Genomic DNA, 24,312 nt, shown 5'->3' with positions numbered 1-24,312 from the left:
GGAATCGCGGGCGGCCTTTCCGCGTGCGGGGGACTTGGGCCTTGACGCCCACGTCGGTGGGCAGCACTCGCTCTCGTTTTAAGCCCTCCCACGTGGCCCGCGTTCGGGCGGGGTGTTCACGGAGGCGGGCGCGGGGCTGCGCACCCGGGCGTTTGAACTCGGCGAGCGAGCTGGGCCGTCGAGGCTTTGATCGCCCTCTCCGGCGTGTCTGGGCAGCCCGCGGGGACGCCCGCTCCCCTCCTCCCCGGGCGCTCCCGGCCCCGCACCCGTCCAGGGCGGGCTCCCCGCGCCCGGCACGCGTCCCCGCCGCCCCGCTCCCGGCCCCGCACCTGTCCCGGACGCGCGTCCCCGCCGCCCGCCCGCCCCGCTCCCAGCCCCGCCCCCGCAGGCCGCCCCGCTCCGGGCCCCGCACCTGTCCCCGCCGCCCCGCCCCGCCCCGCTCCCAGCCCCGCTCCCGCAGGTCGCCCCGCTCCGGCCCCCGCACCTGTCCCGGACGCGCGTCCCCGCCGCCCCGCCCCGCTCCCGGCCCCGCACCTGTCCCCGCCGCCCGCCCCGCCCCCTGCCCCGCACCTGTCCCCGCCGCCCGCCCCGCCGCCCGCCCCGCCCCCGCAGGCCGCCCCCGCGGTGCAGCCCCGCGCTCGTCCCGCCCCGCGCGCCTCGCCCGCCCGCGCGGAGCTGGGGCGCCGCCGTCCCGTCCCGGGCCGGGGGTGGAGGGGGGCGCGCGGCTCGCGGGGCGGGGGGCGGGTGTCGGGTTTCACGGCGGGCGGGCTCCCCATTAGCATGAGCCGGGGGACGCGGTATATAGACGCCGCGGGCGGGCGCCCGGGACGCCGCTGGGAAGCGCGCGAGCCCCGCCGGACCGCGGCAGCCCCGGCGCCCGCAGCCCAGCGCGGCCCCGCGGAGCCCGCCGACCCCGGGACGGGGCGGTCGGCCCGGCCGCTGCAGGGCGCCGTCCCCGCCGGCGACCCCGGGCCGCCCCCGGCCGCGCGCCCTCCCCGCCCCTCCGCTCGCGCCCCCCCGCGCTCCTCGGCGCCCCGCGGCCCCGGCGCCCGCGTCCCGCTTCCCGCCGGGCCCCCCATGGCTCCCCTGGCCGCGGTCGGGGGCGGCCTGGGCGGCCTGGAGGCCCTGGGCCCGCAGCAGGTGGGCGCGCACTTCCTGCTGCCCCCGGCCGGGGAGCGGCCGCCGCTGCTGGGCGCGCGGCGGGGCGCGGGCGCGGGCGCGGCGGAGCGGGGCGCGCGGGGCGCGGGCGCGGCGGAGCTGGCGCACCTGCACGGCGTCCTGCGCCGCCGCCAGCTCTACTGCCGCACCGGCTTCCACCTGCAGATCCTGCCCGACGGCAGCGTGCGCGGCACGCGGCGCGACCACAGCCTCTTCGGTACGAGCCCGCGCCCGGGAGCGGGCGGGCGGGGGCGGGGGCGGGGGGGGGGACACGGGCCCGGGGCAGCCCGGGGGGGGACACGGGCCCGGGGCAGCCCGGGGGGGGGGACACGGGCCCGGGGCAGCCCGGGGGCCGCGCCGTGCGCCTTCCCGGGACCCCGAGGCCCGGCCTGGGGAGCGCGGCGTCTCCGCGCCCCGCACTCTCGCTCTGGAAGCGGCGGGCGGCTCGGCGAGGGCGTCCTGGGCCCCGGCTCCCCCCCCCCCGGGGTTGGAATCGAGTCCTCGGCCGTCCACGCGTGACCGGGGCTCGCGCTCGGGCTGCGGAGCGGCGGGGTCCCCGCGGGAGCCGCCAGCGGGCACCCGGGAGCGCGCGCCCTTCCTCCGGGGCTCGGCGCGGGCGGCGGCGGCGGGGGGCGCGGGCGGCGGCGGAGGGCGCGGGCGGCGGAGGGCGCGGGCGGCGGCGGGGGGCGCGGGCGGCGGCGGGCGCGGGCGGCGGCGGAGGGCGCGGGCGGCGGCGGCCCCCCAGGTGCACCCGAAGGGCGGGGAGCCAGGGAGCAGGCTGGAAAGCCAGCCCAGCGCACGGGAGAGCCCGGGTCGCCGTGCGCCCCCTCGGCCAGAGGCCGCGGGAAAGGGAAAGAAGCTAGAGGTGGGAACGCAGACAGACGGACAGACAGACAGACAGACAGACAGGACGCCACCTGCCCCCAGGCCTGGGGGCCGTCGGGGGCTCAGAGGAACACAAACGAGTCTGGCGCGGCCCCCCGGTTCGGACCTCGGCCCGCCCCTCCCGGTCACCGCGCCGAGGTCCGGCCCGGGGTCCCCCGCGCCCCGCCCGTCGGGGGCTCCCTCCCGCCCAGGCGCCGCCCCGCGCGGAGGCCGCCGTCGGGAGCGCCGCGCCGCCCCCGGGCCGCACCATCGGGGACGCGGGGACTCGTTCTGAGCGCGCGGGCCCCGTGCGTGGACGGCCCCCGTGCGTGTGCGTGGACGGCCCCCGTGCGTGGACGGCCCCCGTGCGTGGACGGCCCCGTGCGTGTGCGTGGACGGCCCCCGTGCGTGGACGGCCCCCGTGCGTGGACGGCCCCGTGCGTGGACGGCCCCCGTGCGTGGACGGCCCCCGTGCGTGGACGCTGGACCGTCGGGTCCGCGTCGGATGCGCTTTGGAAGCACAGCAGCGCCTTGCCTTTGCGCCACGGAAGGTTCTGGACAGTGTCCCCTCCCCGCGAGCCCCTTACTTTAGCCCCCTGGCCTCGTTCCTCCCCGGCCTTGGCTGCTTCTGGCTTGGACTCGCAGTGGCCGTCAGCACGGGGACGCGTCCATCCCCGTCCATCAGGGGGACGCGTCCATCCCCGTCCAAAGGGCGTTTGTAACCTGAGACTGGAGCTCAGCAGGTGGCGGCCATTGGGCAGCGCTTGAGGCTGAGAAAATCAACTCCCAACCCCGCGCGCTTGGCCTCCCACGGATCCCCTGAGTCCCCGCGGAGCGGAGTCAGGCGAGCCGCGACCCGGCGACCCGTCTGGGGTCCCTCTCGGGAGGACTGGGAGAGGCGAAAGCCCTCGGTGGACCCCGGGCGGCCCAGCGCGCCTCCGGAGTGCGGGCTCCCGTCCTCGCGGAGGCCCGTCGGGTCTCGGGGAGACTTAGACACGCGCGGGCGGAGCGGCGGACGCCCGGCTCGGGGAGCATTCAATGGACGTTGCGTTTCAGAATTATTATCAGCCGGTATTGAGCTTTTGTGTCATTATTTAGTAATTCACAAATAGGACAGACCGATTGGGTGCTGGTTTAACTTGCGCGGTACTAGCAGACTGCATAGAGAAACAAACTGACTCATTGTATCCTAATAGAAAGGCAACCTAGACTAACCCGGGAGCTAAAGGAGTGAGCCGCCCCTTCTCACGCACTCCGGTGCGTCCTAGTGGCCTTGGAGAGGTGATGCATCGCGTTTCACTGCGAGGGCCTGCAGGTGACCAGGAAGTTATGCTTAACATGGTCAACAGTATAGGCATCTATCGCTGTTTGACTTCGTTGGATAATTCTTCAGTTGCTATTTATTATGTTAGTTTTCTAATTTGTCCTTTAGATTAATTTCACTATCATCAAAGTAATAATTTTGGGGGCTGGGGATATGGCCTAGTGGCAAGAGTGCCTGCCTCGGATACATGAGGCCCTGGGTTCGATTCCCCAGCACCACATATACAGAAAACGGCCAGAAGCTGCGCTGTGGCTCAAGTGGCAGAGTGCTAGCCTTGAGCGGGAAGAAGCCAGGGACAGTGCTCGGGCCCTGAGTCCAAGGCCCAGGACTGGCCAAAAAAAAAAAAAAAAAAAAAAAAATAATAATAATTTTGAAAAACTCCAAAGAATGATTTAAGATACTGAGTATCATTTTTGAAATGTTATCCTAATTTGGCCGTGATCAGGTAAAAGCTGAGAATTTTGTATTTTTAAATTTCAAAAACACATCACTGGAACATAATAAGAAAGGTCTCAGGAAGGCTAAAATAGTTCCCTCACTTAGCTTTATATTTAATAATAGGATTTTTCTGCACAGTAGTATAGGAGGAAGACTTTGCTTAATACGTAAACATGGAATCATTTCTTTAAAAAAAAAGTTTAACCCGAGATCAAACATAGTCATTTAAAGCCCTTCCTTTATTCTCTCCTATTCTCCTTAGATTTGTCTGATGTGGTTGCCCTGTGGGTTGACTCACCTGTTTATTATGATTTTTTTTTTAAAAGGCTGGCTTTGAAAATGATACCAGAAAGACAAAGTACCTCCAAGTCTTTTTCTGGGACACTGGGCATTAGAAAATCTACCTAAAATCTGTGATTACCTCTTAAGGAAAGTTTTTCATGTCTACTCTTTGTAAAGGAATTAGCTTAGTTGCCACCTCATATTATGAATAAGAAAGACTTGTCAAATCTCATTTAAGAATCAAACGATTACAAATTACTATGCAGTATACTATTTCCTCGAGGAGAAGAAAGGATCAGAATTAAAAAGCGTGGCTCAGATCTTTAAGAGGAGCACGAGGGAACACACAGGCACTTTCCCATCAGTTCTCCTAACCACTGCAAAATTAACCTAAGCTTGATTGTGCGTGAGGTTTTGAATGCCATTTCATAAAGTCGAAATATTGAATATAATTACTGTAAGGGCACATGTGATAATTTTTCCTTCATACAATTACATATTTTTAGTAAGATACCAGAATTGTGTTAAGAGGAGAACAGAAGAGTAGGTAGAGAGTATCCTGGAATAGAAACACTGAATTAGAACTTACTGAGTTTTCCAGGAAAAATAAATGTTTTTATGGAAATCAAAGTTACAGTCTACTAAAGTTGACAACTGGTTTAGTTTGCAGTCTACTTAGGTGATCCTTCTCTGTTCTCTGAAAGACAAGAGTAATTCATTGCAAATTAAGAACTTATCTAATACCTTAAAGGGACATAAGTTGCAATGCCTATCAGCCATATACTCTTTAATGTGAATGCATATTTAACATACTTATAATTGATATATTTCTTAAACCAATTGTGTTTTAAGAAGAATCTTTGGCTGATAAGCTTGGTAATGAGTCTTTCCCCCCTTTAGTCCCTCTCTATAGTTGTCATTATGATAACTATCTTTTGGATCTAGCTCTTCTTTATCTTTTCTTTGCCTTAGGCTCTCAAGTTAGGGACTGTGGCTCTTTCAGGCCACTTACAGACTTTTAGTAGTGTATTGTTGCTGTGAGATCCCTGATAGCTCTAGTGTTCTACATGATCTCCTAATAGGTAGAAAGAGCTCATTTGTTTTGCTAAGAATCTATGTTTCTGCCAAAGAGTGAATTAAGCTCTGGGTAGAATAGAGCCCTCCGTATCAGCAAATAGTCAGATTCTGTACTTTCCTTTGGCTTTGGGAGTATCACGTGTCCAAACAGGAACTGGTACAATAAATCAAGAAATGACTTAAGAGCAAGAGTCAGGCTAAATGGTACACATTTATACTGTTTGTAGAGCTTAAGATAGGGTGAAGGCGTGAAGATACAAAGCTATTGAAGGAGGCAGAACTAAGCATAAAAAGTGTGGTGATACTTTTCCACCTCTCTAAGGGGAAGAACAAGACAAAAGAACTAGTCCAGAGGTTAGTGTGTGTAGAAAAACAGGGTAATGCAGACTGAGGTGGTATAATGTATTTTTTTGCACTGTAATGTATTACTGTGTCAAGTGGAATGTTTCTGAAATGAGTCATTCATTGATGAATTAAAGTGACTAGGAAAGTATTGATAATAAAATCTACTTTCCTATTGAGCTTTTGGTATGTGGCTGTCAGATGTAATGAAATAGGACATTCTTTTACTTTTCAAACTATACAATTTGTTTGAAAAATCATTTGACAGAGAAAACATGTTTTATCACTTTTAGTCTTGAAACTACTTTGCTATTTTCAAGAAACAGTGATCTGGAGGACAAAACAGTGGATTAGGGTTCAGAAAAAGTAAATTAGTTCAAATGTTGGTGTTACCGATTCATTATAAACAACATCAATAACAGCAAACTCTCCAACCCCCAGTTAATTGAACATGGTTGCAATTAAAACCAGTAGAACCATGGAGGGCCAAGAACACCTCTATTATAAACTTTCTTATGATAATAATAGCTTCTATTTGTTGAATGCCTACATGCATCAGTCTTATCACTCTGCTGTAGATATATATATGTATTATATACACTAATGAGTACAAATCATTGTTTTCTTTCATAAATTTAGGAATTCTAGAATTCATCAGCGTGGCAGTGGGACTGGTCAGTATTAGAGGCGTGGACAGCGGTCTTTACCTTGGAATGAATGACAAAGGAGAACTCTATGGCTCAGTATGTATTATTCTTCTTAAATTACTATTATAATTCTCGAAATAATTGCTACCCATTTTGTAATTGAAAAATTCCCAATAATGTGTTCCTGAAGCAGTATATAAAATACATCAAAATTAGAAGTCTTTATCCAGTATATAAAATATGTAAAAATTAGAAGTCTCTACCCTAAATATGTAAAAATTAGAAGTCTCTACCCTAACAAATTTCCATCTGTCTAGGCAACCGTATAACAATTCGGTTTTATTTTAAATCCTCAATCAGTCCTCTAGTCAGTCCTATTCTTTATCCTGCGTCTCTTCAGTCGCCTTCAGAGTTTGGTCATTTCCACCAGTGACAGAGAAAAATGAGAGTCAGTTAAGACAAAGACAAAAATAATACACTTGTAAAAGATTGTAAGAGAAAGGATTGAAAACATATGCAGTCTTCATACACAAGTGGGATTAAATAAGAAAATGTGGCCTATCCTTTAGAACAACATACAGTCTCTCTTAAAAAGACTGGGAATGATTGGGATTTTACTATATATACCTCAGTAGAAACATAATCCGTTAGAAGCTATTTGTGGGGAACATACCATCAATAATAAATTTATAGACAGAAGACATTGGATTTGGAGGGGTGACCTTCAATTAGAAATCTGGATCTTGGCAAGGTCTTAGATATCCTAAGACATGCTGTGTGTAAGTTTGGCAACAACAGTGGGTCAAAACAAATTAGAGACCTGCTTGGTGGTGATAGTAGCAGAAGGGTGATAATGTTCTGCAAGTAAAAATTCCGAATTTTTATTAAGTATTTTAAAATGAAATTGGACTAGATCTGGTTGGAGGTTCATGCCTATATTCCAGCTACTTGGGAGGATTATGGTTTGAGGCCAGTCTTAGCAAAAGATAGCAAGACCTTATCTCAACAAATAAGTTAGGTGTGTTGTGACATGCTTATAATGCTAACTACATGGGAAGTGTAGGTAGAAGAAACACCGTTTGAGGTTGGCCAAGCAAAAAGCAATCTGAAAAATAACCTAAAGCCAAGCAAACGGAAGACAGACAAGATAGATAGACAGACAGACAGACAGAGAGAAAGAAAGAGAAATTTAGAATTAACAAATATTTTAAAGTTCTTTGAACTAAACTGTCAGATACAGTCACCTGGGAGAAAACAACTCCAAACAATATATGAACCAAATAAAGATAAAAAAATTAAACTTTTTTCCTTCTCTGATAATGAACTCCACATTATGGAAACAAGTATTATATCATTGTTGTAATTATTTTTAACATGCCATGTGAAATCGTACCCTTTTTTTTTTTTGTTTCTCTCATATTCCCCTAATGTAGTTGTACCCCCGCTATCACTGTAGCTCATCTGAGTACCCTGGATACTGTATATACGTGCATTAGAACTAGGGAAGGGAAAGGGAAAGGGAATATCAAAATCAAGAGACAAAGGATAAAAGACAAATGATACCAAAAGTAGTACTTTTGGTACAAAACCATTTGGTGTAAACCAATTGTACAACTCATGTTGGGAGAGGGGGAGAGGAAGGGGGAGGAGGGAGAGGGGAAATGAGGGAGGAGGTAACAAGTTGAACAAGAAATGTACTCACTGTCTTACATATGAAACTGTAACCCCTCTGTACTTCACTTTGACAATAAAGGGAAAAAATGAAAAAAAATTTAAACGTTTTTTCCTTCTTTGACAATGACATAGTTGTTATCAAAGAAAAGCAGTAGAGAGTTGAGAATTTTGTAAGGAAATTGTATGTGTTAATGGTATTTTTCTTTTGCAGGAGACACTGACTTCTGAATGCATCTTCAGGGAGCAATTTGAAGAGAACTGGTATAATACGTATTCGTCCAATATATATAAACATGGAGATACTGGCCGCAGGTACTTTGTGGCACTCAACAAAGATGGGACTGCAAGAGATGGTGCCAGATCCAAAAGACATCAAAAATTTACTCATTTCTTACCAAGACCGGTAGATCCCGAAAGAGTTCCAGAATTGTACAAAGACCTACTGATGTACACTTGAAGTGTGAAAATACTCTATTGGAGAATGAGATTACATCCATCATTTTCTATAACAGTTCCCATGGTTAAAGAACAATTGGAGAAGACATTCAAACTATTACAGTTTGTTTTTCCACTGGGAGAACCAAATTTTGAAAGCTTACTAACAGAAAGAAATAGACTTGAAGTAGATCAAGATCTACAGGTGGATTAAGTTTCCTTAGGTCCCTTGGCTCAGTCTTTACCAGTAGATTGAAGCTGAAAATCAGTTCATTATGGATAATGGGAACATCATGTAGTTTGCTGCTGGTGCGTCTGCCTCTCTTTTTTTTTTTTTGGCCAGTCCTGGGCCTTGGACTCAGGGCCTGAGCACTGTCCCTGGCTTCTTCCCGCTCAAGGCTAGCACTCTGCCACTTGAGCCACAGTGCCGCTTCTGGCCGTTTTCTGTATATGTGGTGCTGGGGAATTGAACCTAGGGCCTCGTGTATCCGAGGCAGGCACTCTTGCCACTAGGCTATATCCCCAGCCCTCGTCTGCCTCTCTTGATTATGTTTACTTTGGAAGTTACCCTAAAAAAAACAGATACTTCATGGTGAAGAAATTGATTGACAGAATTGGCCATAATTATTGCCTCTTAAGTAGAAATTTTCAGGTTATGGCATTATATAAAAAAACAAACAAAAAACCAAACTTAATGAGCAAACAACCTTCAAGTGACTATGGAGTATAAAATATGCCACACCAATATGGACCTTTTTGTTTTTACACAATGAACCTATTTATACATTTTTCCATTTACAAATATTTATTATATATTTATTTATTAAAGAGTTTATTTTTTACTAGTATATGAAGACAATACAAAGAGTAAAGACAACAAAATTTCTTACAGTATATCATGACTTCGTTGTGAAATCTTGTGCTATAAAGAAATCATCATTATAACACCAACTACAGAATATGATCTGGAACTCACCTTTAAAAGAATAAAGTAGAGTGTATATTATACTCTTATGCAATCAGTTGCCTTTTAAATGTGACATTGATTCCTTTGGACTCAGAAAAATACTTTTACTGATTTGTATTGCATTCAGGACCTGTTCAAAAGGGAATTAAATAATTTTTATTTTATGTTTTGGTATTGCTTTTCATGTGTGCTTTATTTATAGGAATTTTTTTTAAAAAAGACAACATTCTAAACACCCTAGAGAAAGAGTTTGATATTTAGAGAAGAAATTTTAATGTTGAAACTATTAAACATTGTAGTCAACTTACAGTTACTTATTTTCTTGATTTATTATAGCAAAGACTTTCTTTCACCATGTGTGATAGTGGCATTAGTTTTTGTGGTGCTTCCATTAACAGTGGTAAGGCCCCGTCTACCTGTGGCTCATGTCCTTTCTATTTGTTTAACAAATATTCACTAATAGCTACTAGACACCAGACACTCTATCAGGTACTCAGGACATTGTGATCAGGTCAAGTCAAGGGTAGATCCTGCTTCACAGAGCATAATGTCTGATAGGAGAAACAGAGCACTAAACTAAACTAAAAATTACAGTACTTGTGAACTATGATGTGTTCTACCAGGAAAGCAACTTTTAGACCTAGAAAAAAAGAAAATAATAATTGAGAAGGTGATTCAGAGAAGGTGTCCCTTAGGAGATGACATTTCTGATAGGCTCTTAAAGACAGAAGGAACAAATGAAGCTGAAAAGTGTATAATATTTGTGAACAATGAGCATCCTTCCTCCCTTCAAGAAGCTGTTGTACATTTTGATTATATCTTACTGATACCCTCACAGATACTGATGGTTAGGCAATTACTGGATAGATTTTTCCATAAGCTACGTAACCTTGGTGTTAGTGCCTACACAAACTATGTAGTATCTTTGCTCTCAAAGAAAGACTGTTTAGATAGCTTTCTAAAGGGAGGCAACTTGTTTTCCTTACCTTGGTAACAGAGGCTTGACGATATTACCAATCAATAGTATTTGGGACTTACTACAACAATTTGAGAATAATAAAAGCTTTGGCAGGGAAATATTCATATTTTTACCGGGGGCACACACCACTTTATATTATTAACTTCTGATATTCATTTAACTTTTGTCTGGAGCATCTGGGGGAAGGGTCTGCCTTCTGGGCATAGGCTTTATGGTTCCCTTCATTTGCCTCTGCTGGTCCTCTTCAGTACTGTGTCTCTGTGTCTCGTGTATGGAAAGAGGTTGCATCCTTATCTCAGTGTCTGAGTTGTAAACGTCCTGTGTTGGTATCCACAAAACATTTAAAGTTCGATTTAAACACTGCCTTGATGGATGAATGGGAATTTTTTTCAAATTAATTTCTTAAAAAATATTAATTTCTTGCATTGAAAAAAAATCCTCTGATGGGGATGCCAGGTAGATCTGATCTGTCTTTGCTCTTTCCATCTGGCTGGTGAAAATGGGTCGATTAGCTCTGGAAATGTCAGAGCATGATTAAAGCTCAGTAATGACTTACAAGTTGGAAAGGAGGGGCAGCAGAAATCAGAGTATGAGTTCATGTAAATGGAACTTTGGTTTCTTGGATCCAAATCTGAAAATCTCTCCATCATACCATAACAGTTTTTTGTATTATGCCAATAAACATTTTAGTGGGCAGATGGCAGGCTTTAAAAATTATTTTTATTCAAGAATGTTCCTGGCTGGGCCCTGGTAGCTTATGCCTGTAATCCTTGCTACTCAGGTGACTGAGATCGGAGGATCACGGCTCAGTGCTTACCCGGGCAGACAGATGTGAGACTCCATTTCCAATTAACCACCAGAAAACTGGACGTGGATCTGTGGCTAAAGTGGTAGAGCACTAGTCTGAGCAAAAGAGTTTAGAGACCCAGGCCCTGAGTTCAAGCCCTATGACGGACAATGAAAAAATCATCCTAATCCAAGTGCCAGTGATAGGTACATGGCTAAGGTTTTTCAACCGTGCATGTTATTTTATTTTTACTAGTATTTAAGGGCTGATAGATGATTCAAGTATGCCAAACAAAGTCTTCATTTGTATTCTGGATGGAACTAAAAAAAGAGAGATCTCTCCTAAAATGCAGAGGTTAAGAACTACACATATTTAAAGCTACAGGTCTCTCTGTGCTGACTTAAAGGAGAATTGTAGTCAAACTAAGAAAAATAGGATAGATATAGACTTGAAGAATGAGTCCTGAGTGTTGAAACCTCAACAAGGAACTCTAATAAGATTGTGGACACAGGGACTAGGAATATAGTCTAGTGGCAAGAGCACTCGCCTCGTATACATGAAGCCTTGGGTTCGATTCCTCAGTGCCACATATATAGAAAATGACCAGAAATGGTGCTGTGGCTCAAGTGGCAGAGTGCTAGCCTTGAGCAAAAAGAAGCCAGTGACAGTGCTCAGGCCCTGAGTCCAAGGCCCAGGACTGGCAAAAACAAAAACAAAAACAAAAACCCCAAATAGATTGTGGACACATTACAGAATTACTATGGACAAAACACTATTTTGTGCTCTCCATTTGTTTTCCTTCTTTTTGAATAGAAATGTTGGTAGCTTTATTCTGTACCTGTTCCACCACTGAACATTGGGGGTGCTATGGATATGAAACTTGCCTTTATCTTTTCACAGGTCCATAGACTCAGAGGAATTGCACTGTAGAGATTATACTTAATGACTTATACTTGTCTTTTATACCTACAACTGATTTAGATAATAGAATTTAGATTTTCACATATTCCTAATGAACTGATGCTTTGGGGGAATCCTGGGAAAGAAGAACTGTATTTTTCATGTGGAAGGTCCATGAATATTTTAGAATCCAATGGTCGGTTAACTGTAGTGGACAGATTTTTAAGATGCTCTTCCCTGATCTCTGCCTTCTTGTGACCATGCTTTTGTGCAAGTCCCTGTGAGACTTGTTATCTTTTCCTAAACATCGAAGAGGGCAAGGAGTTGGCTGTCACACCTATAGTTATACTAGTAGTTTTGCTCTAGAGATTCACTGCTGAATAAATGAGTAAGCAGCCATGGTGGGGAAGTCAGAATGGTAGCAAACTGCTGGTAACCTCTAAGACTTGAGAACAGTGCCTAGCCCGTGACAGGTAGAAGCTTGGAGCCCTCAGTTTCACTACTGCAAGAAATGTCTCCAACAACCTGAGTGTTTATGAAGTAGATCTTCACCAGTCAAGCCTCAAGATAAAGTGCCATCTGTTGGCTGCAGATGTATGAAACCCCGAGTTAAGAGCCTGAAGAAACCCTGGCTACAGAATGAGGGAGCTCATGAGTTCATATTATTTGTAAGCCCTTGACTTTATAGTAGCATATAGTAAAGGAACACGTAACAAATACATTTGTTAGGTCAAGTAAACATTTATTATTAACCAGAATCTCAGTATTCTTTTTAAATTACACACACACACACACACACACACACACACACGGGCTTGAACTGAACCTTGCATAACTTTTGCTCAAGGCTGGTGCTCTACCACTTGAGCCACCACTCCTCTTCCATATATATACACACACATATGTATACATATATATATATACATACAGACATATCTGTGCCTGTTTACATATGCATATAGTCTTTTTAAAGTTTAAACTCTAAGTTTTTATTTTTGAAACTGTTGCATAAAATTAATTTGTAGACATGGCCTATATAGTTGGTTTGCACACTTCCAAACCTGAAATGACCAGATTTCTTTTCTTAACATTAAAGCAAATTTGTTCTCTCTCATCTGGAGCTCTGAAATGTGAATTTCCTCTCTTCTGTAATCCAAGCATTACCAAGGTGCAAACATGAACGATGCACCAAGACAGAGAAGTCACATGCTGTTTCCCTTCTATATTGTACTTTATTCAAACTATCTTTTGGAGATTGAGTGGTGCAGGCCTTAGTATGTTTCTTGGATTGTTGACACATAATTTTCTAGGTAAATCAAATTTGTCTCATTGAAAACAGAAAAAAGGCCCCATGGGCTGCAAATGAAGGATTCGCCAAGGGCTTCTTGGCATATCTCACCTTGAGTTAGTCTGTAGAATGGGAACAAATAAAGGCAATTTTCTTCGAGATATAATGATATTTTATTTCTTTATTAGTTAAGGTGGAACTGGATGAAGAAGATTTGTATCTTTCTGATTTAACTGATAAGTGGAATAATGAAACCTGGTGCATCAATAACAAGGTCAATTACAAGGTCACAGATGTCCCAAATAGGGTGCTTCTGCTGAAGCAGCTGGAAGACTATGAGAAATATATTTTTGTCATTGTCAATTTGATCTGATTTTAGTTTTAGTGACCTCTGCATCTAACATCCACATTTTATAGGATGGTTCTGGTGATTTCAATTTACTCCCGCATAAAAATCTACAATCCCACATTGGGCATGATTATTCTCAGTCTGTTTGTTAGCATTAGCAGGGATATCTTAGCACTCAAAGATAAGTGACAACACAGTCTTACTAATTACGATACTTTAGTGAAAACTAATATCATTCTAAGCTTCCCAGCTAAATCTTCTGTGAATGAGAAACATTCACACTTTCTCAGAGTTGAGGTGAAAGAAGACCAATGCATATATATTTAATTTAATTGGTTTCACACTTCATTTCTCATTGAGCAGAGTACCTACATGCAGGTCACAGCTAGACACTGTGAGTTCCTTAGTAATTTTCTTCTTCTACGTGATTGGGAACTATAAGCAGCATACTACTATGCTACCAAATTAAGGACCAGTCTGAACTGGCAACATTTATGCCTAGTACCAACTCATCTTTTAGTATGAACTTATAAAATAGGCAATGCAATTTTTATTTTGAAACAATTTTTCTTCTATTTCTAAAGCATGCAAGAGCAGGTGTCATAATTCTTGTGGGCACTTGATACACACAATTTTGGTATGGAGACACAAAATTTTCACAGGCTGACTCATTAAAGAGGCCAAATATTCACTGGCTAGCTTTTTACAACTGGCATTGTTCAAGAGAATTAAATATTAAATATTAAAAATGTGTGTGGGTGACTACATCCTTAATCTTCTCATGCACAGATCTGGTGTGATTTTAGATATATTAGAGAACATAATTAGCTCCTTAAGGCTGAATTCTCTTAGGAATTCTTTGGGAAATCTGTGGGCTTTTCAGAGAATCCATGTCTCTGAAACATGATTGACTGCTACCTGCAGGTGCCAGGTATGTGAATACAATTCAAATCTATGTTCATTAAAATTCTCTGTGTCACGTTTTTTTTAGTGTTTGAATAGCATTAAGGTCGTCTGATATGACCCCTAGGCCAGGAGATTTAAGGATCCTCAAAGTGGTCCAGAGTATTTCTAGGCCCTTGAATATATTTTTCCCTATTAATTTTTTCTATGAGTTTTAATTATCAACCTAATAAGGAAAGACAGAGCCTTGAGTACAATTACTTCTGACAGCGAATTGACGTGGCATCTATGAAGTAAACACTGTTTCTGTTTGAATTAGGTCAGAGATTTCTTTTTTAATTTTTACATAACTAGATTATATAGTAAGACTGCAGAGTTTATTTGTGTAGTATTATCATAAAGAAGTAATTTGGACTAAGTAAAGGCAAATCACACTGGAAACCAAAATTAGCAAAAGTTGACATTTGTAGTATCATGGGCCACAGCTTAGTAGGATGCTAATGTAATGTCCCTGTCTATTTGGACTAGTCAAACCAGTTTGTTCAAAGGCTATGTGGTGTGTTGGGCTATTCTCAGGTTGTTCAATACCCTTATTATATACATTGGTATACCTGTATGGCAGCCTGGTATTATTACATATTTGCAAGTGTGATGATATAGAACTGTTCTACAAGTTTCCTGTTGGTATGCCCAGTTGTTGGGATCCTAATCTTACTTCCCCTAGAATTATAATTTCCTTGTAATTTACACCCTCACGGAAAGCTTTTGTTTTGTTGTTGTTTGTGGATCCTAGGCAATTTTCACATCTCATGAACTTCAGTTACTTTCCTTTCCATCACTCAAGAGTCTAACCAATTCTCTCTTTTCTAAAGTTAAGTGGGGCTGAGAATATGGCCTAGTGGTAAAGTGCTCACCTCATTTAATGTTAAGTATTGTTTATTTTTATTATTGCTTTATTGTTATTTAAAGGTGATGTACAGGGGGATTACAATTGCATGAGTCTGAAAAGAGTACATTTCCTTTCATACAGTGTCTTCTGTTCCCTCATTCTTTCCCAGTCCTTCCTCCCATCTCTAGCTACAAGTTCTATAGTTTAGTTTCACCAGTGTCTAGTGAGCTCCATTGCTGAACTTTTACAGCCTTTGTTCCCGAGTTCTGTGCCCTCCCTCCAACCTCCCAAAGATATACATGTGAATACACCATTCATAAAGATGATAGAATCATCAAAAGATAATTTTTTTTAAAAAAGAGCATTCGATTGCAATTTCGCTCTTTTTTTTTTTAAATTCACATTTCTTACAATTCATGTTATCTTTGACCCTGAGATGCTTGAGTATTGTTCTTTGTTCTCAGCAGGTCACAGGGTTTAGGGCCTCACCAGGCAGATCTGATACTTAGTGGACCTGCATTTTGAAGCTGATGATGAAGCTGAATTTGTCCTTCCCTTTGAGAAAGAAACTGGGCCGGAACCCCAGACTAGGGCCAGACTTCTTAACTTTAGAGAGATCAGAAGAAATCAAAGAAAGTGCTTCAGAAGTTGTCCTTTGTTTTTCTTGTGTAGGAAGAGGTTTATCCTTAAGATTTACGAAGCCCTTGTCTCTGTGTTCCTTCTGTTGGCTCAGCTCCCGGTGATTTTAAAGTGGCTTGTTTTGATCCGTGTGGAGACTTTGCCAAGGTTGTTACCATGGAGTCAGTGTCTACAAATTCAACTGATTCTTGTGTCCTACTGATTTGTCCCCCAGGTCTGTTGCAAACTGCCAATGGTTCTTTTAGAAATTTGGGGATCCTATTAGCCTAAGTCTGAAGGCTTTTGTCTTTAGAAGAAACTGTCTTAAATTATTATGTAGCATGTGCACAAAAATCCTAACTGAGATTCTCATTAAGCCAAATTTTTCGCGATTTCCCACGGAATTCATGCATCTATTGAAAAAAAAATTCAAGGGAGGGAAATAAAACCCTTTAAAAGCAGACTCGCAACATCAATCTTCTGAAGTTAGTCATCTGGGTCTTTCGTTACATCTACCCTATTGATGAGAACTGGAGCTATTTGAGTCTCCAGCCCCCTCTTCCAACCTCCCTGAGCCTGTTTCTTATTCATTTTCACCATCAAAGTTGCTCCTCCGTTACTTGCAGATGAGCTTATCTGGATCTATCTACTTTCTCCAACCATGAGACAATGTCATGTCTATTCCCTCCTCCCCAGTACTATGCCCATTACCTTTCTTTGTATTGTGGTAAAGTGTGCATAGCATACAATCTAGCCCTTCAACAGTTTTCAAACATACAGTTCTATGACATCAAACGCAGTCACTTTATTGTAAAACCACCACCACCAACCATCTCAGAGCTTCTTCATCTTCCCGACGGAAACTCCACCCTGGAGTCACTAATCCTCACTCTCCTTCCCGCTCATATTTTGACCAACACTACCTTAGGACTATAAATACTCAAGGAACCTCAGAGGAGTAAAATCAGACATTTGTCTGACAATATTTATGCAAAGCTGCTAAGAACATGGATACTCAAATGTCTGTTCAAGGTCTGGTTTCCATTTTATTTGGCCAAAAGGAATGTATTATTATTATTATTTTAAAACAGATCCTCCCTCGGGTTGATTTGTAGAAAAAGAAAAGGACACTAGCCCTCCGCAGAGTCATCCAGGGAGGTCACACAGTCTACCTGTTGTCACAGGGGCCCCAGCCCCTTTAGGGGCCTGAGCTGGAGCCTGAGCTGGAACAAGAGCAGAGGTTGGAATCTGAGTCAGAATGGAAGCTGAGGCCATTTCTGGCCTTGGTCCGGGCTTGGCATTTGGTAGCATTGGGGCCACCCTAGGCAATGTAGGCATGAACATGTTTTCGAATCTTGGGGTGAGCCTTGTAGGGTAGCCGCTGGAGCTTGTGGCCGGCACAGCTTCGGGCCCTTGCATTTACTTTCTTCAATGGACTTTGCCAGCCCTTTGTAGCCTCAACCTGTGTACTTATCGCCTTAGCCTTATTTGCCTTCATCTTCTTCAGGCCTTTCCTGGGCTTCTTAGCAAAAGACATTTTTCTTAGGAACTTAGAGTCTAAGGGGCTATCAGGTCAATGATGTGTTTATATACATATATATGTATATATATATTTTTTTTACTTATAAAATTTTTAGAGTTTTAAAGTATATATGATGTACATTTTCTATGCGTATTAGTTATTTGAGAATTTATATGTATGTGACTTCAATTGGCATAGTGTTCAAGAACAGTTTTTAAGAATGTAAACTTACAAATGACGTATGTAGAGTTGTGAACATGACCTCACCTATTCCTATACTTCAGGATCCCCCAAGGCCAACTCTGCCCTAACTTTGATTCAGAGAACAATAATCTAGATTGAATTTTTTTTTTTTTTTTTTTTTTTTGCCAGTCCTGGGGCTTGGACTCAGGGCCTGAGCACTGTCCCTGGCTTCTTTTTGCTCAAGGGTAGCATCTGCCACTTGAGCCACAGCGCCACTTCTGGCCATTTTCTATATATGCGGTGTTGAGGAACCGAACCCAGGGCTTCATGTATATGAGGCAAGCACTCTTGCCACTAGGCCATATTCCCAGTCCCTATCTTTTTATCCTTTGTCTCTTGATTTTGGTGTTCCCTTTCCCTTTCCTAATTCCAATGCACATATATACAATATCCAGGGTATTAAAATCAGTTATAGTGCTATCAGGAGTGAAACCACTTGAAGGGAATACAGAAAAAGAAGAAAAAAGAAGGGCACAGTTTCGCATGGTATGTTGAAAATAACTACAACAGTGATATACCACATGTCTCTATAATGTGGAGTTCATTTCGCTTAGCATCATCTTACGTGTTCATACGGGCATAGCTATTGGGCTATTTTGATCTTCTGCTAGGACTGTCCCAGACCCGTACTAATCATTCCCTATGAGGGAAACCATAGAGTCCATGTTTCTTTGGGTCTGGCTCATTTCACTTAGTATGATTTTTTTCAAGTCCTTCCATTTCCTTACAAATAGGGCAATGTTCTTTCTGATAGAGGCATTGAATTCCATTGTGTATATGTACCACATTTTTTTTTGATCCACCCATCTACTGATGGGCATCTGGGTTGGTTCCATATTTTAGCGATGACAAATTGTGCTGCGATGGACATTGTTGTGCTGGTGGTTTTAGTGTGGTCTTGCTTGTAATCTTTTAGGTAGATGCCCAAAACTGGAGCTGCAGGGTTGTAGGGGAGCTCTATGTTTAGCCTTCTGAGGAACCTCCATACCACTTTCCATAGTGGTTGAACAAGTTTACATTCCCACCAACAATGTAGTAGGGTTCCCTTTTGGCCACATCCCCTCCAGCATTTGTTATTGTTAGTTTTCCTGATAATGGGCATTCTTAGTGGGGTGAGGTGGAATCCCATTTCCTTTTCAGAGAAGTCTCTTTTTAGGTCTTTAGCCCATTTGTGGAGGAGGCCATTGGTTCTTTGAGGATTTGTTTTGGAGGAATTTAATTTTTTGAGTTCTATGTAAATTTTGGAGATGAGTCCTTTGCTCCCTGTATGGCTGGTAAAGATCTCCCAGACTGTGGGCCTTCTATTAATCATGCAGGCTGTTAGACATATAGTTTTCCATACTCTAGTTACATAACAGAAGTCAATCTCTTCCAAATGACCAGAGTTGAGTTTCTCTGCCAAGGTGATGATTCCACATTTTACTTTTTTTCCCCTGGACATAAGGAAAATGCAATGCTAAGAAGAGCCATGGTGGACTGGGACTTTTCCTGTGTCCCCTGAAGAAGCATTCCTCTTTAACAACCACGACCTACAGAGCCAAGAATTTGGGAATGAGATGGATACATTCTTCAAGTGATATTGGGAGCAATTTCATCCTAGATTTCCCATGCTGAGGACACAAAACAATACAATACAGAAGTCTTTGATTCAGAGTGCATTGAACTCTGGATAACATGGCCCTGCTTCTGAAAAGCATCATTTATTAATTGGTCCTTCACTGATGCCTTTATGAGGTTACTGCAACGATCAATCTGGATTGCAGTTTATGCATGATGCAAATCACAGATGATTGGTACTACCTTTTGTCAAAGACTTGATCCCTGACTATTTTTCTCATAAGTTCATTGTTTGAACACTAGAATAATAAAAAGAGACTGTCTGACATCAATAAGCTGAGTCATTTTATCTATTTAATTATTTAGTGGTTAGAGCTCTCCTCAAGTGAGAGCTCTTAGGGCTACGTTAACTTTTATTGTAAAGATTTTCATACTTCGCACACTCCTATTTATCAATCTATTTGCCAGGTTTCTTTGTACCTGATCTTCCAATATCTTTTCTTTTGAAAGCTTGATCAGCTAGCTAGACTATTTGTCACTACCCCTGCATCCTTTCTTCCCCCCCTTTCTTTTCTTGTCAAAGTGAAGTACAGAGGGGTTACAGTTTCATATGTAAGGAAGTGAGTTGATCTGTTCATAAGCCAAAGTGGGACATTTTCATTTTTCCTAAGCGAGCCCTCTAGGGTGCTCTTCATGGTCTATGAGAATGAACCAAGAAAGAAGCATAGCTGCATGAACTCACCGACTTCACTGGGTAGCTATGACAGAATTCAGATCAAATAGGAAATTGCAGCCACATAGTTAATTAGTCTGTCTGCTAAGAGTTGCATTTCAAAACGTATATGTTCACCGGGCATTGGTGATTCATGTCCCCCATCCTAGCTACTCAGAAGGCTGAATTCTGAGGATTGCAGTTTGAAGCCAACCTGAGCAGGAAAGTCCATGAAACTCTTCAATTAAGCACTACAAAGCAGAAAGTGGAGCTGTGGCTCAAGTGGTAGAATGCTATTTCCCTTAGCAAAAAAAAAAAAGCTGAGGGATAGTGCTCAGGTTCTGAGTTCAAGCCCTGGGACTGGCGCGCGCATGTGCGCATGCACACACACACACACACACACACACACACGTGTTCTCCATGGCAAATTGTGCAACCCAATATGATTTCTTTTTTAAATTTAACTAATTTATTTATTGTCAAGGTGATGTACAGAGGGGTTCCAATATGGTTTCTGTAGTACTGGAACTTCTTATAAATTTCTCATGATGTCTCTTCATGACACACGTACCTATTATATGTGAAAACCTGATAGTTCAAGTGGCAGAGAACAACTTGGACCTGATAGTTAACTCTAGAATCTTTTGCTTGCTTTACAACATCCTTTATTTGATTTAAATTTGGTTACTTTTTAGCACCATTTTCAAGGGCTATGGATATGGATTTGTGCAAAATGATTATCATAGGGCATAACTACTTAGCTGAGCTGAGACTAGTCATTGGAAACGGACTCTAAATTATAGGAAGTGTTGTGTTTACTCTGTGGTTTCCGGAGAAGGCTCTTGGTTGTCCTCAATGGATGAGAAATGGTACATGTATATTGGACATCAATGATTTTGGTTATGTCAAAAAGTAGTAATGAGTTAAATTTTTTGTATTTCCACTTCTCGGGGGATGAAATAAGCCTGAATTTATGATAACCATTTCTATGAACAACATATTAACAAAAATACACATAAAATGTAGATGTGATGGAACAGGTAAATACCATTTTCCTTTTGAGAAAAAAATATACTATTTGTTTATTCTAAAGGCAAAACATTAAAAGTAGTTTTTTTAAATTTTGAGATATCTTCACTATCATCTATCTTTTATCTTATTGATTCTTTTCAATAAAGCCGTATTTTCTATAAGTTAGTAAATGTACCCATATGCTTTTATAATGCTCTTTTATGATTTTGGCCAGCAATGATGGAAATCAGCAATGTTTTGATCTTTGTGCAAGTTGCTCAGAAAGAACTTAAAAGAAGTATTTAGGAAAATCCGAGTGCTGAAACATTTAAGATATGCTTTGTGGTCTCAATTTTCTGTGATTGTCAGCCAGGAAGTTCTCTGATTAAGATGGCTTGCCAATTCCCTGCCAAATATATTATTTATTATAGTAATGGGGATTTCCTTTTTGAGATGTTGAAGACAAAATGTTACTAATATTATTTCCTTTCAAATAATTGATATAGACTAACTGATGTATTTTAATAAAATCAAGGGAAAGACAGAGCTCAGTAAAAAATATATAGATGGATATATTTATTGAAATATACTAGATGTGGTTGGATTTGAAAAGTTTTCATTCATTATTGACAGTGAAACTTAAAGTAACTGAATTTTAATTTCTTTTTCTTTTATCTATTTGTAGTAAGAATGATATAACTTTCTGCAAGGACTGAGTTTTGTTGGATTAAAATGTGAAGTAGAGGGGCTGGGAATATGGCCTAGTGGTACAGTGCTTGCCTTGTATACATGAAGCCCTGGGTTCAATTCCTCAGCACCACATATATGGAAAAAGCCAGAAGGGGCGCTGTGGCTCAAGTGGTAGAGTGCTAGCCTTGAGCAATTAGAAGCCAGGGACAGTGCTCAGGACCTGAGTTCAAGGCCCAGGACTGGCCATAAAAACAAACAAACAAAAGTGAAGTAGAGCTGAGAGCCAGTGGTTGATGCTCGTAATCCTGGCTCCTCAGACCTGAGGATCACAGTTTGAAGCCCGCGCAGGCAGGAAAGTGCGTAAGACTCTTATATTCAATTAAACCACCAAAAAGCTGGTGGTAGAGCTGTGACTCAGGTGGTAGAGAGCTTGCCTTGAGTGAAAAAAGCTAAGGGACAGCACCCTGGCCCTGAGTTCAAGCCCCAGGACGGGCATGTGCGTGTGTGCACAGGCACCACGCCCCATACACACTCCAAGTCAGTGAGAAAGTTACGGTTGTGAGGCAAATTCTAGAGTTGTATTAGTCGTAGTTCCATAGAAAGAGGGCTTCTGAGCAGGTATTAAAGGAGATACAAATATTGGGAATTAAGCAAAGTTTCTCCATCATACATAATTTTAACTATGGAGTAAAATGAAAAAATAAATGTTAACAAGTCTGTGTCATACCTACAGAATAATGAGCTTTAAAATTAGAGATTTTGATAAGTGCTTTGCGAGCAAACAGCAAACAAGGTGCCATAAGAAGAGATGACAGAAGCAACTCTCTTATCTGAGACAACGAGAAAAGATCTTTTGTTTTCCTTCTTGGGGGAGGTAGGGTGGGTATTAGTCTTGTAGTAGGGGAGGAGTATGTGTTCAAGGAACTAGAAACAAGACTAGAATAGTTAGAATCATTCGTGAGGCAACTGTAACAGGAGATAGAAGAGGTTGTTAGGGTTCTATACAGACCATTGTAGGTCACATTGAATTTTGAGTATTTTGTTTTTAGTAGTGTGGAAAGTTGCAGAGGGATTTTAAGAAGGGGATAGGCATCATTCTATCTATCACTTTAAAACTTCACTAGCTACTACATAGACGTTGAATTAGACTGGGGGAAAAGGAAAAGGAAAAGAAAGAGCCACTGTTAGAAGACAATTGTATTGGTCTAGATGAACAAGTTAGAGTCTCTTAGATTAGAATGTTTGGTCGTGGAAATGGAGAATAAGATATGGAGTTAGGATATTTTAAATATAAAATTGGTGAATTATAATCTACATATTAAGGGTAGGGATAAGAGTGCTAATGCTGTGATAAGATATGCTCAGATTTTGACTTGTATAAATAGGTGTGAGTGTGTATGTGTGTGTGTGCATGCGTGTTATTTGGGCAGTATCATTTATTGAAATAATTTCAGACTAGAGCAGAGAATCATTTTGGAAAAACATAAAGAGGTCAGTTCTGAAAATGTTAATTTTGTGATTTCTGGGAGAAGGGGAAGTAAACAAGTAAGGATCAAGTAAGGATTTGAGCTATGGATCTGGGAATGCCAGTTTAAAATATAATTTTGGAGTTATTGGCTATGGTAGGGAGACAGTTTTAAGTCATGGAGGGTTGGATGAAAGAGCAAAAAGTCGTCTAAAGAAAAAGGAAAATATTAATTAAGAAGAAAATCAGTGAATTGCATTAGATATTCCAAGGAAAGAATATGTTTAGGTTTGAGCAGTCAACTGTGTTATGAATTACTGGGAGGTAAAATAAGATGAGGGCCAAAAAATTCTGATTGAAGCCGTGTGCTAGTTGTTCACTTGTTCCAGAAAAGGCTCATACCTGGACGATTATGATTTGAAGTCAGCCAGGCAGAAAAATTTATGAGATTCCATCTCCAAATAATAGTGAAAAGCCAGGCTGAAGGTAAAAGTGGTAGAACACCTGCAAGAACAAGAAATCTAATTGTGAGACCCTGAGTTCAAGTGCTGGTAGTAGCATGCATGCACGTGTGTGTGTGTGTGTGTGTGTGTGTGTGTGCAAACATGCACAGAGCTGATTAAATTGACAAGATGAGAACCAATAGTCACTTCAAAAGCAAGGGTACGGAAGTCATTTGAGAGAATGTTGAAGAACGAAAGAGAAATGGGAAGTGGGGAAAAGATACAGAGGTGATTATGGTGTACATCATTAATTGACCACCCGATATTCATTTCCTCAGTTGAGTGCTTGCTCTTTCAATGCTGTCTAAGTAGTTAAATCTCTTAAGTAAGTGTCCTTTCCAAATTAGAGGAAATGAGCTGATAATGCCAAAATCAATTATAATAGCAGTTGTTATTTTATTTGTTTACCCATGAGTATTGTACACAATCTTACCAATATCGCTCAATATTAACTTAGGACAACACTAACATTCTATTATAAGCGATAACAAGATAGCACAGCTTGGGTACCTTTGTTCAACACTTCATGATCGTAGTATGTGCTAATTCTGTTTATCCTTCAAATCTTGTTATAATCTGACAATAGTTATTGCAATTCATTGCTTTCTTACTATAAATCAGATATTGTGCAATGTCCTTTATGTATATTTCAGTGATACTGAAAAGAGCTAGTGAGATATCATCATTC

The 24,312-nt window shown here is 43.1% G+C and overlaps 1 protein-coding gene across 1 annotated transcript; it reads left to right on the top strand.

The window, feature by feature from the left end:
- Positions 1–1,077: 1,077 nt before the first annotated feature.
- Positions 1,078–8,263, top strand: Fgf20 (fibroblast growth factor 20). Its single transcript, XM_048330814.1, has 3 exons — positions 1,078–1,375; positions 6,125–6,228; positions 8,018–8,263. Exons 1-3 carry the CDS (start codon positions 1,078–1,080, stop codon positions 8,261–8,263), a joined length of 648 nt encoding a protein of 215 aa, XP_048186771.1.
- Positions 8,264–24,312: the final 16,049 nt, after the last annotated feature.

Source organism: Perognathus longimembris, chromosome 21 (assembly GCF_023159225.1).
Source record: "Perognathus longimembris pacificus isolate PPM17 chromosome 21, ASM2315922v1, whole genome shotgun sequence".
Classification (NCBI taxonomy): Eukaryota; Metazoa; Chordata; class Mammalia; order Rodentia; family Heteromyidae; genus Perognathus; species Perognathus longimembris.
The sequence above is the reverse complement of the archived record's forward strand: the minus strand, read 5'-3'. Positions and strand labels throughout refer to the sequence as shown.